Source organism: Periplaneta americana, chromosome 4 (assembly GCF_040183065.1).
Source record: "Periplaneta americana isolate PAMFEO1 chromosome 4, P.americana_PAMFEO1_priV1, whole genome shotgun sequence".
NCBI lineage: Eukaryota > Metazoa > Arthropoda > Insecta > Blattodea > Blattidae > Periplaneta > Periplaneta americana.
Genome location: NC_091120.1, coordinates 135,660,003 through 135,672,458, shown reverse-complemented (window position 1 = coordinate 135,672,458; position 12,456 = coordinate 135,660,003). Strand labels below are relative to the sequence as shown.

At 35.7% G+C, this 12,456-nt stretch overlaps 1 protein-coding gene across 2 annotated transcripts in view; it reads right to left on the bottom strand.

Moving 5' to 3' along the window:
• The window catches only part of gcl (germ cell-less), a 65,479-nt gene that overhangs the window by 26,379 nt on the left and 26,644 nt on the right, over nt 1–12,456 (bottom strand). For both annotated transcript variants that reach the window (XM_069824001.1, XM_069824000.1), the window contains 3 exons: nt 7,625–7,721; nt 7,185–7,336; nt 1,485–1,615 (listed from right to left, as the gene is read on the bottom strand). In XM_069824001.1, the coding sequence (XP_069680102.1) occupies nt 1,485–1,615; nt 7,185–7,336; nt 7,625–7,721 (380 nt within the window). The remainder of the gene's footprint in view (nt 1–1,484; nt 1,616–7,184; nt 7,337–7,624; nt 7,722–12,456) is intronic.

Below are 12,456 nucleotides of genomic sequence, written 5' to 3'. Positions count from 1 at the left end.
GATTAACAAAAATACATACAAAATGAGAAGGAAATGAAGTGAAGGATAGCTTCTTTGAAGTAGCACAAGGGGAGTTCAGAATTCACAAATATTTATATAGAAAATAAATTTCTTACAGTAATATGTAACAGGACATTTACAATTTTAAGTTATTTGATTAATGGATTAGCTTTCCAACTCCTCCAGATATTATCACAACTGTTATAGATTTTGTCAGTCGAGTGTTGTAAAAGATTCAATGCCTGAGCTGAGGAATTTATAATGCGTAATTTATTACCTCCTATACCAGGATGATGACCAATAAAGGTAATTTGACATGGATGAGAGGCAAGTGTTGAATTTTGCTTAGGAGTCTGTCATTCGCAAACAGATTTTTTTTTCAGATTCTGTAAACATATCACAAGGCACATCTCAATTTACTTCTAGTCTTAAGACAGACATATTAACATTTTATGGAGTAGTTCTTAATGGTGCATAGTGATAGATTCAAAGATAGTATACTTCATTTAAAGTCAAATCCATGTTAGATTCAGATGGCTATTTCTCACTCCAACAGGAGTTGTGATTTTACTGTAGAGTTGAAAAACTGTATGTCATTTTTTTTATTCTTTTATGAAGTGAAATTACCATTTTTTGGCACAAACATGTTACATTTATGTGAGACTTGCGAATTTAGGAAGAAAAAATTGCTGCATAAAATACATAAAGTTAGAATAGTCTTTCATATAGCAATGTTTGTTTATTTATTATTAATTTGTGTTACTAGCTCTGTGTTTCTCTGCACTTTGAGCAATGATAACGTCAATTTTCTTACACAGTAAAATCCCTCTTAACCGAACTTCGGTTAACCAAAAGCATAGCTACAAATTTGAGTGGTAATGATGTCACATCAATGTTCCATCTATTTTCCAACTCCATCCACCAAACACTTGTTTTTTTGTATAGCAACTGGATGCGGCCAGTCCCTTTAAGTGAGATGTTCTTTTCTCCCTTCATTTTAATTCTGTTGCAGTTATCTCGTTATCAGTATGTTCTATCACGAGTGTGATATCGGGTAAAATGATTATTGGATGTAAAATTGATGTGTAATTACAATATTAAATTCACTGAATTTTTGTTTATATAGTAACTTACATGCTCAACGATCTCTTTTCTTTCCCACTTTTATCGAAAATATTTCTCATCAATTATCCGAAAAATCACATTATCCGAAATGGCTCCGCCCTTTTATTTCGGACAAACAGGGTTGTACTGTACTGCAACTGTTAAAAAATGACTTGACTAGCTATAAGTGTAATGAGGACAAATATGAAAGGCTCTCTCATCCAATGCCACTACTGTACCTCTCAGATAAATGTGTCAGCATCTGTTAAAAGTTTATTAACAAAAATTTTGCTTTGTCATGCATGATACTTCATCATTACAAATGAAAGTTAAAAGCGAAAGTATGTTCCTCCTACACATTACATTGAATATTACATCACCTGATTTCACGAAGACGTTTGGGCTGCTCTTGAAAATGACTTAGTAAGTTGATGAGTAACCACTTAAATGCTGCCTCTTTCACTGATTGTACTCCATATTCACAAGCTGCCTCATAATACTTTACTGCAGTCTGAAAACATATACATCTCTCTTTGGTAAATTATATTTTAATAAGACATACTTTTGTATTTAACAGTTTTCATACTCCTAGCAAGATTTTATTCTTTAATCTCTTGAAAATGACTTAGTAAGTTGATGAGTAACCAATTAAATGCTGCCTCTTTCACTGATTGTACTCCATATTCACAAGCTGCTGAATAATACATTACTGCAGTCTGAAAACATATATATCTCTCTTTGGTAAATTATATTTTAATAAGTCCTACTTTTGTATTTAACAGTTTTCACACCCTAGCAAGATTTTACTCTTTAGTCTATATTTGGGCTTTTTGACATTACACTGGAGACTGAACGCACATAGTAGGACTCCTGTAACGAAGGTCAGCACGATATCTGGTCTGTTCATGACCAAATCTAAATTTTCTGAAATACTGAACACGGAAACATTTTTATGAGCACAATAAGAGAATGTCCACCATGGTGGATTAGTGGCAACATATGCCTGACCAAACCATGTGGTCTGGATTCGATTCTCGAAGTGATTAATCAAGAAACATATCTTTATATCACGATACTGCCTAGTGACTGTCCTGTGCTTTCCTGCATCTTGCTGACCCCACGTTTAGGTTGGCCTGAACTGTGTGTGTCTAACGTTAGTTTACAAGAACTTCTTTAGAATTATTAGACTAGGGCCCCAATATGACTGTAGACCCTTAAAAAATAACAGAACTTCTACACTCTAAATAAATCTCATTCCTCATGCATGAACGCTACACAACATACAGATTTATAGTACTTGGACATTATAGAGAAAACCAAAGGCTCCATTTCAGCCTTATTCTGCAAGGAGAATAGTTGTATAATCATAGTCTATAATAGTGTTACTTAAATTTAAGCGAACACACTGTATTAAAATACAAATCAACCTGAAATGTTTGTCAAAAGCATGATTGAGTGCACAAAGCAATCAGTTTGGATAGTTAGTCAAAAATGATTAAACACTCTTTTGACAGCTGAAATATTTCCAAGCCCATTTGTTTGAAAGCTTTGTTAACAAGGTAATGGATCTGAAGTAATTTCGTTATTTAAGCAATACTATTTTCTAGAAGGGACTTTCTGAAACTGAACTGTTTCGATAGGTCTACCTTGTGACACAGTGATAATGTGTCTCACTAATATTCTGGAATCCATACTACGTCTGTATTTCATACTTAGGCAACTGATATGGGAACCTCACCAAAAACCATCAGGCCTAAAACTCGTTTTTAAAGTCGTACACGAGTAGGTACTACTGAAAAGAAAAGGTTAATAATAATAATAATAATAATAATAATAATAATAATAATAATAATAATAATAATTAGGTACCAATACAAATTGTAAGACACAAAAATCAGATTCCAAAATGCTTAATATCTGAATTTCAGTAGACTTCTTGTAAGGTTGTTCAAATATAAATGTTTGATACAGCACTTCCGTGATTCATCGTCCACACGTACAAATCATATTCAAACATTCTGATTTTGACTTTCTAAATATTTACTAATTTCTAATTATACAGGGAGTATCAAAAACCCTCAAAAGTGTTCAATGATCGTATAATATACAGTTCACAATACATACTCATCAACATGGTAACTGTATAGCTCAGTAACTGGTTACAGACTAGAAGATCCCAGGATCAATCCCAGGTGGAGCTAAACTTTTAGATTAATCGAGGAATACATCTTTACACCACAGGACTGCTTTGTGATTATTATATTATGTGCTGTCCCAGTAGTAGTCCTGTATCTTGCTGACCCCACATTCAGATTGGCCTGAATTGTTGTTGTTGTTTTCTAATCCCAGGCGTTTGACAATAAAGTCATTTGACCTCTTGCACTCCAATATTTTTCAAAGATATTATCATGGTCAGCCACTGAAGCACCGATTTTGATTTTGGCCTGAATTGTATACCCTGTCATATTGAGTACGAGGTTTTCCCCATAGGTAAAAAGGTGGTTGGAGCATGGTGCTGGCCACACCACTTCACTGTCAATGTCATGAAAGCATGAAGGTCTTCCTCTATGCTCGAAAATGCTTTCATGGCATCTAAAGAGAAAACTTTAATTTCTATTGATCTAGTTAAATTGTGATTTTCAAGCTATATCATTCTCCCTCTACAATTCGTACAATTTCCTAGTGTGCAGTTCAGTGACTTCTTCGAACACCCACTTAACAGATTTACCACTTCCTATCCAAACAGCTCTGACCACCTCCATTCACATGCTACGCTTTCCTAGCGACTCTCAACCTCTCAATTTATTCATAGATGTGGCAACTCTTCCCCACGTGAAGATGAAGGAAAAATGTCAGCTTTTCTAAATGTGGGTTGTGATTGGTTATAACAGGCAAAGACAAGATTTCTATCACAGTAAAGAAAGACATTTATTTATGACATCAATTAGTAGGAGGCAGTATAGGGTCAGTTGAAAGTCTTTTCTGTAAAACTGCACTTGAGGAAATTGAACAGACTCTACTATTATTATTTCTAATTTATTTATTCATTCATTCATTCGTTTGATAGAATTAAGACCTTCAGGCCATCATTTCTACTCAACTAGAACTAATCACTATAAACAATATAAAATATAATACAATAAACAAAAATAGATAAACGAAAATGATTTTACAAGACAGTAATAGCATAGAATACAATGCATCTGGCTTACATTTGCCAATAAGTCGGAATATTACTGAAATATTATAAAAAAATGGAACATTTTATGCTACATTTCAAGCTAATCTTTGTATTTTTCAGTTTGTACTGACAACTACATTTTTGTGTTACTTTTCCTTTGGAGAGTTTACCCTTGTGCAAAATTTCACGGTTATCGAACTTATTTTGTAGAAGATTCCCTTGTGAGTGCAGAACCAACAATATAGCGTTAAGTAATTTCTTCACTTACTGTACCTCACCTAACCCAAGATCAAAGGATGACTAATGAATCTGTCATGTCTTTTAATCTGTTTCTCTTAGCATTCATGTTTCATTGCCATAACAGATAGCTTCTAATATAGTTTCTTTCCCCCTAATGTTTTCCTAAACATCTTTCAATATGTATATTATGCAAATCTAGCCTTTCAGGTGAAGCTCCCTGTAAAGCAGATTTGAATAATTTCAAGGGAAAAATTGTTCCGGGACCGGGTATCGATCCCGGGACCTCTGGTTGAACGTACCAGCGCTCTACCACTGAGCTACCTGGGAACTCCACCCGACACCGTCTCAACTTTTCCCTTTATATCCACACAACTCGCGTGGGCTGACGAAACGCCAGAGACCCACAACGAGTGCACACAATCTCTGTGTGACTTGGAATTGTGGTTTTCTGTTAACGTACACAGTAACGTATATATTATGCAAATCTAGTCTTTCAGGTGACGCTCCCTGTAAAGCAGATTTGAATAATTTCATGGGAAAAATTTGCATAATATATACGTTACTGTGTACGTTAACAGAAAACCACAATTCCAAGTCACACAGAGATTGTGTGCACTCGTTGTGGGTCTCTGGCGTTTCGTCAGCCCACGCGAGTTGTGTGGATATAAAGGGAAAAGTTGAGATGGTGTCGGGTGGAGTCCCCGGGTAGCTCAGTGGTAGAGTGCTGGTATGTTCAACCAGAGGTCCCGGGATCAATACCCAGCCCCGGAACAATTTTTCCCTTGAAATTATTCAAATATGTATATTATCTGTATTTTCAATCAATCAATCAAAATGGGGGAACATACTCGTGCATGCACGCACGCACACACAAAAACAGAATTAGATGTGAATACCATATTACTTTTCAACATGCTGAAACAGCTCAGTTAAACAGTGGGTTGAGGATAGGGTGACCAGATGTCCTCCTTTGTCCGGACATGTCCTCCTTTGTCCTGACATGTCCTCCTTTTTAGGCCTTTGTCCAGAATCCGGGCAGGTTTTTTAAGAATCAAGAAATTTTCGTAACTTGCATGCCTGAGATTTTGAAATTATCTGATTTAACGCCTTTTTGAAGTAATTTGCAGTAGCATCGATGGAATATACTCTTTGCCAACATTGTAAAACTCTTTGCTCCTCCTTGTTATGGTCGTTACTCACAGTCAGTTAGTAAATCGAGAAATCGAGATGTGAATGTAGATCCATTTCCGCATTCTCGCCTCGCAGTCTGTCCATTCTGCCCATTTTCTGTCCTCTTTATTGATAATATAGTTCCCTTGACTTTCATATATAGCTAACTGTAAAATCATTATTATTAAGTTTGATCCTAATTATTTTGTAATTAAATAAATATTAGCATACTTTTAAGTATGGTATAAGCTTAAATCTGTACTATAAATATTTTGTAATAAAATAGATATTGACGTAATTTAAAGTATAATATAGGCCTAAACCTAAATCTAAGTACTTATTTTCTGTCCTCTTTTTTTCGAACAATGTCCTCCTTTTTGAAATTTTGTGTCCTCTTTTTTATCGATGTGAATCTGGTCACCCTAGCTGAGAAGATGTTCTCTGTTGTGAGAGGGTTCACGTTCACAAAGAAGTTGCTATATCTCATATTTTGCAATTCATTTACTTTTCAAAGATATATATTTTTAACATCATAGCATTTATTTTCTACTGTCGGTCAACAATGTTGACTAGATGTTCTGAAAGTTTAGTTTAGGTAGTCCTGAAAGACTGTTTGTCAGGGTGCCATATTGGACTACTGTTCAGTTTTATGTTCATATTCCTCATTCTCTACAACCAATTCTCATCCTGTCAGGCAGGGATACTTTGCATTGTATCAGATTCCTGCAGGCCGAAAAACTCGTATCAGTCCTTCATTTGCCTAAGGAAACATGGACTCATCTGAGAAAATTACACCTTCCCAGTTTCGATTCGTATTGAGCAAAAGTGAGCTGGTAGTCTGTGGTCCTTGGAGAGCCACTCCTTCATAGTTGCGCTTCCACATCTAAGTACTTATTTTCTGTCCTCTTTTTTCGAACGATGTCCTCCTTTTTAAAACTTTGTGTCCTCTTTTTTTTATCGATGTGAATCTGCTCACACTAGCTGCATCCTTCAGATAGTTCCTCACAGTTCTCAAACACCCAGGTAAAATTACTGATGCATTTAAATTTGGTGGAATTCAATGGATTTTCCTGAGCCAAGTCCACTAGCATGGCGTTGAAAAATGCCAGAATCTCGACCCTCGCTGAAGAGTGAAATCAAGGAGGTCCTGTACAGAGCTATCCACTGTCAACCAGTGTGAGCTGAAATTTCATAGCGATGAGATGCAACTGAACTTGAAATATTCCCATTCTTGACTAATGCAATCACCCATTCACAAACAGACTGCTCAAGGTGAGGCATGACCATGTAATATATTGTGATATGAGAGTTCTGCTCATGTGGGTAACACACTACTTAAAGGCAACATAAGACAACAGAGAAACACAGTTTTTATAGAAGACATTTTCCTACTGTAATATTAATTTATATTTTTTCAGCGTGTTTATAATATCTGCAATGTTTATTTTAATTCCAGTTTATTCCTAAACCTTGAAAATATATACCTTACCTCAGCATTGACAGTTTCAATCATGATCTCTGCACATTGATCAATGATTCCTTCCAGCTGAAATAGAGTTGCTGTAGCGAGTGTTGGAATTACTTCTATTGGTTCCAAAGTAATCTCATCAAGGTAAAGGGAACCAAGAACCGTGTACAAAGCTGTGAAAAAGGAAGTCACACATATTATGCCTACTGCAGCCAAGCACGGTAATCGAAATTTCCTGTTCTAAAATTTTATGAAATGTGTTTTACAATTGCATAATTAATAATAAGTGAACTTACAGTCAAGATTAATTTTTGGGTCCACAACTTTAATATTTACATCTTCTTTAGCTTCTCACCAAGTTATTATGCCTACTACAGCCAAGCATGGTAATCAAAATTCCTTGTTCTAAAATTTTATGAAATATCTTTTAAAATTGCATAATTAATAATAAGTGAACTTACAGTCAAGATTAATTTTTGGGTCCACAATTTTAATATTTACAACATCTTCTTTAGCTTCTCGCCAAGCTCCAGAAAACATACTCGCAAAATATGGACTCTGCAATAAAATAAAAATATTTGTACAATCTTGATATGGTTGCTTGGTTACTAGCACTTCCGATATGGTTAGGGATGTCAGTGTTTCAGAATGCAAATAAGGGACAGTTGCAACATTTAACTAGAGGAGAATATGAGAAATTACTGAGAGAGAGAGAGAGAGAGAGAGAGAGAGAGAGAGAGAGAGAGAGAGAGAGAGAGAGAGATCTATGGCATCTTGATTTGGAAGATGGAATTGCAAAGGTGTTCATATAAATTATTAAATAAAATGTTCTATTTCTCTAAATACACACGTACCTCCTCTTTGTTTCTTAAGGAGAGAATCGCTATTTTGATTTCAAACACTTTTCGCATCTTCACATACAGTACACACAATCCAAGCAATAATCACTATTAAAAGCTAGAGGTTTAAATTGACTTGCTTCATTGTCACGAAAAGATATCGTTGTTAATAAAAAAGTGATTGCTGTGACATTAAATACAATGCTATATTCGTACATATATAGTAGAAATAAAGAACAAAAGAAAAAGAGAAAAACTGTTGGTTTTCTGTTTGGAATCTATATGGGGCTAGTTTTTTCGATCTGAAATACAGGACATCTAGCAACCCTAGATATGGTCCATGAACAGCTTCCTAAACTACTATGCTAGTTTGGTAGTGTGAAGAATTTCATTTCTGAAGTGGAATTCATTATCTTATGATGAATGGATGATAGACTGTAGAGATGAATTTCTACATGGGAAAGAAATGGCTAACAAAATGTTGACAGTTCTTCTTCTCCTTCTTCTTCCCCTTTTGCCTCACGGCATCAGGTCTGCCTCGATCCATCTCCTCCATTCGTCTCTATCCCCTGCCATTCTCCTCAGTTCCCCAATTCCTTTCCCTCTTTTTTTTTTGCCATCATCTCAATATTACCCATATACTTCTTTCTTGGTCTTCCCTTCCCTCGTCTCCCTTTCGTCTTTGCCTTCATTACTTGCTTTAATTTTCTTTCTTCTGCCATTTGCACCATGTGTCCATACCACTTTAGTTGTTTTCTTCTTAACTTCTCTTCTACTGATTTCTGTTTTAATTCCTCTCTAGTTCTCTCATTTCGTACTCTATCCCTCTTTGTTTTTCCAACTATTCTTTGGTAGCATTACATTTCAATTGCTGTTATATTACTTATTCTCTCATTTGTCACTAGCCAACTTTCCCCTCCATACAGCAGGGTTGGTTCTATAACGGATTTGTGTATCTGTCATTTTGTTCTAGGCAGTATTTCTTTTTTTTCCAAATATTAAGTTACTTAATTGATAGTAAATATTACAGGCTTTCTTGGTTCAGTTAGTATTTCTTATTTTATTTTTCCATTTTCGAATATAATGGTTCCAAGATATTCACAAGTTTTCACCTGTTCTAGTTCTTCCCTGTCACAATTAATATGGATTGTACCTATTGTTTTTTCCATTCTACCCATCTGGATTACTTTACTCTTTTTGGTACTTACTATCATTCCCTTACTTCTTAATATTTCTGTCCATTCAACAACTGATTCTTGTAATTTTTACTCTGTTTCTGCTACTAATAATATGTCATGTGCATACACCAACACCTGGCTATATACTAGTCTCATATTTCAATAACCAACTCTCAACTTTGCTGTCCTTCTTTTGCATATTTTAATTATTTCATCCATAAAAGTAAAAAATAGCAATAAACTCAAATTATCCCCTTGTTCACCCCTCTATTCATTTCAAAATCCTCTGATAGTAATCCATCAATCCTCACTAGTCTTTTACTGACTTGTAGAATGATTCCATAATCCTTATTAACTTCTCATTCTTTCCTCTCTTCCTCAATATCTTCCATACTTCCAGTTTTGGTATCATGTCAAATGCTGATTTTAAGTCTAGGAAGGCCAGAAAAACTTTCAAAACTTTATTCAAAAACTTCTCGTCTATTGTTCTAATAGTGTATATTAAATCTTATGCCTGTCTTTCAGGTCTAAAGACTACCTGCTCATCCTCGAAATCATCCTCAACCTCCTTCCTCAATCTCCTCTCCAAAATTCGCATGTACATTTTTAATGCTACTGATGCAAAACATACTGCTGTATAATTATCACAATTTGTTGTTTCTACCTTTTTATCGTCATTATCATCATCATCGTCATCTCTTCATGGATTAGGAGATTTCTTCTGTTCTGGCCTCATGTCTCTCTCCATCTCTTCATCGGTCTTCCAACATCTCTTCTCTTGTGGTTGATAATCATATACCATTTTAGGGTAACGAGTTTTATCCATCCTCTGCAAATGATTTCTCATCTATTTCTATATTGTTTTATTTTATCACTTATTGGACAAATGTCTAATTCTTCTTTTATTTCTTCATTTTTTATTTTAACCATTATTGTACATCCTTTAATAGCTCTTAGGTATCTCATTTCTGCCGCATTTATCTTATCCCATTCTTTTTTTTATAGCCCATGTTTCACAACCATATGTCAATGTTGGAATCGCACGGTTTTATAAAATTTTGAACTACTTTCCTTTCTTGTTTTTCTTTTTAATATTCTTGCTAATATTCCACCACTTTTCTGGAATTTACTTACTCTATTATATACTCATAGATCTTGATTACATTGATACGTTATATTACATATGAGGTAGTTAAATTTCTGTACTTGTTCCGGTACTATATCATTTATTATTATTTTGGAACTATGAGGGTACTTTCCTTCAAAGGCCATTATTTTAATATTATTAGTTGAAATTCTAAGTTCATATTTTTATAACACATTTCCCAATTCAAAAACATTTTTCTGCAAATTATTTTCTGTTTTTTGTATTATTATAATGTCATCAGCGTAGAGTAGTATATTCATTGTATTATTCCTATTTATTCTAATTCCTGAAGGTAATTTCCCCATTTATTTCTCTCAAAATTTCATTTATATACTGTATACAGGGTGTTTAAAAAATACGGGGCATAATTTCAGGTATGTATTTCCCACATGTAGACAATCAAAATAGTTCATTACAACATGTGTCCGGAAATGCTTCATTTCCGAGTTATGGCCTTCACAACATTGAAATTCACAGGAACGTTTTTCTTTCCGCAGAAGATGTTCAAAATGTCCACCTCCTGCTTGAATACAGACCTCACATCGATGTCTCATTGACCTGCGAACACGATCCCAAACTCCAGGAGTACTGCGTATGTCCTCAGAACATGCCACAATTCGATTCCGAAGGGATTCCAAATCAGGCACCGGAGACGAATAAACCAATGATTTTAAATGGCCCCACAAGTAGAAATCGAGAGGGTTCAGATCAGGTGAGTGTGGAGGCCAAGCAATTGGGCCACCTCTACCTATCCATCGATCAGGAAACCTTCGATCCAAGTACCGGCGAGCCGTACGACAGAAGTGTGCAGGAGCGCCATCATGCAAGAAGTGAATGTGTTGACAATTGATCAGTGGAGTGTCTTCTAAAACATGAGGTATGATGTTTTCCAGGAAGTTTGTGTACGCCTGCCCCGTAAGTCTGTTTACAAGTACATGGGGTCCAACTAATCGATCACCAATGATACCGGCCCACATGTTGAGGGAGAACCGCACCTGGTGATGAGATGGAACAGTTGCACGTGGGTTTTCATACGCCCATACATGCTGATTGTGGAAATTTGTTATGCCATCTCGTGTGAACTGTGCTTCATCTGTAAATAATACTAAGGCAGGAAAGTTCGGATTTACACCACACTGCTGCAAGAACCACTGACAGAACCTAACTCGTTCGTGCAGGGTAATCTGCTGGTGACAGGGCCTGTACACGTTGCAAATGATAAGGATACAATTGATACTCTTTCAACAGTCTCCAGACAGTCGTATGAGGAACATTGACTTGCAACGCTACCCTTCGTGTGCTGAGAGAAGGAGTCATGTTCACAGCCTCCAGAATCTCCTCCTGTACTTCTGGAGTTGTAGATCTTGGTCGGCCCCTTCCCAAACCAGGAGAGTTAAATTTTCCATACTCGCACAGACGGTAATGGAGACGTACAAATGTTTTCCAATCTGGACATTGTTGCTGTGGGTACCTCTCCTGGTACAAAAGACGAGCCAGCGCAGCATTGCCGTCCGCCTTACCGTACATGAAGTGTCTCTCTGCCAGCTCTTGATTTGAATACATGTCGCACAGTCTAACGCCTACACAACACTGAATGTAACCTTTGCCTCGGAATGAACTGTCAGAGTGCCCTCTTAATGTCTTCTTTGACGGCAACGACCTGCGGAAAGAAAAACGTTCCGGTGAATTTCAATGTTGTGAGGGCCATAATTCGGAAATAAAGCATTTCCGGTCACATGTTGTAATGAACTATTTTGATTGTCTACATGTGGGAAATACATACGTGAAATTATGCCCCGTATTTTTGAAACACCCTATATATATATATATATATATATATTCAAACAACATTGTGGAGACAAACTGCATCCTTGTCTTAGACCACTGTTAACTTTCATTTCTTCTGAAAATCGTTCATTTCCTAATCTTATCCTAATTTTAGAAGCTTTATACATATTTTGTAATACTTTTATTAAATGTCTGGAGTATCCCTTCTTTTCTAACATTTCCCAAAGTAGATTTCTCTTTACTCTATTGCATGCTTTTTCTAAATCTATAAAGGCTATATGTGTTTGCAAATTAGGCTATATTCTCTTCTCTTTTCTGTTATTTGATTCACTGCAAATATA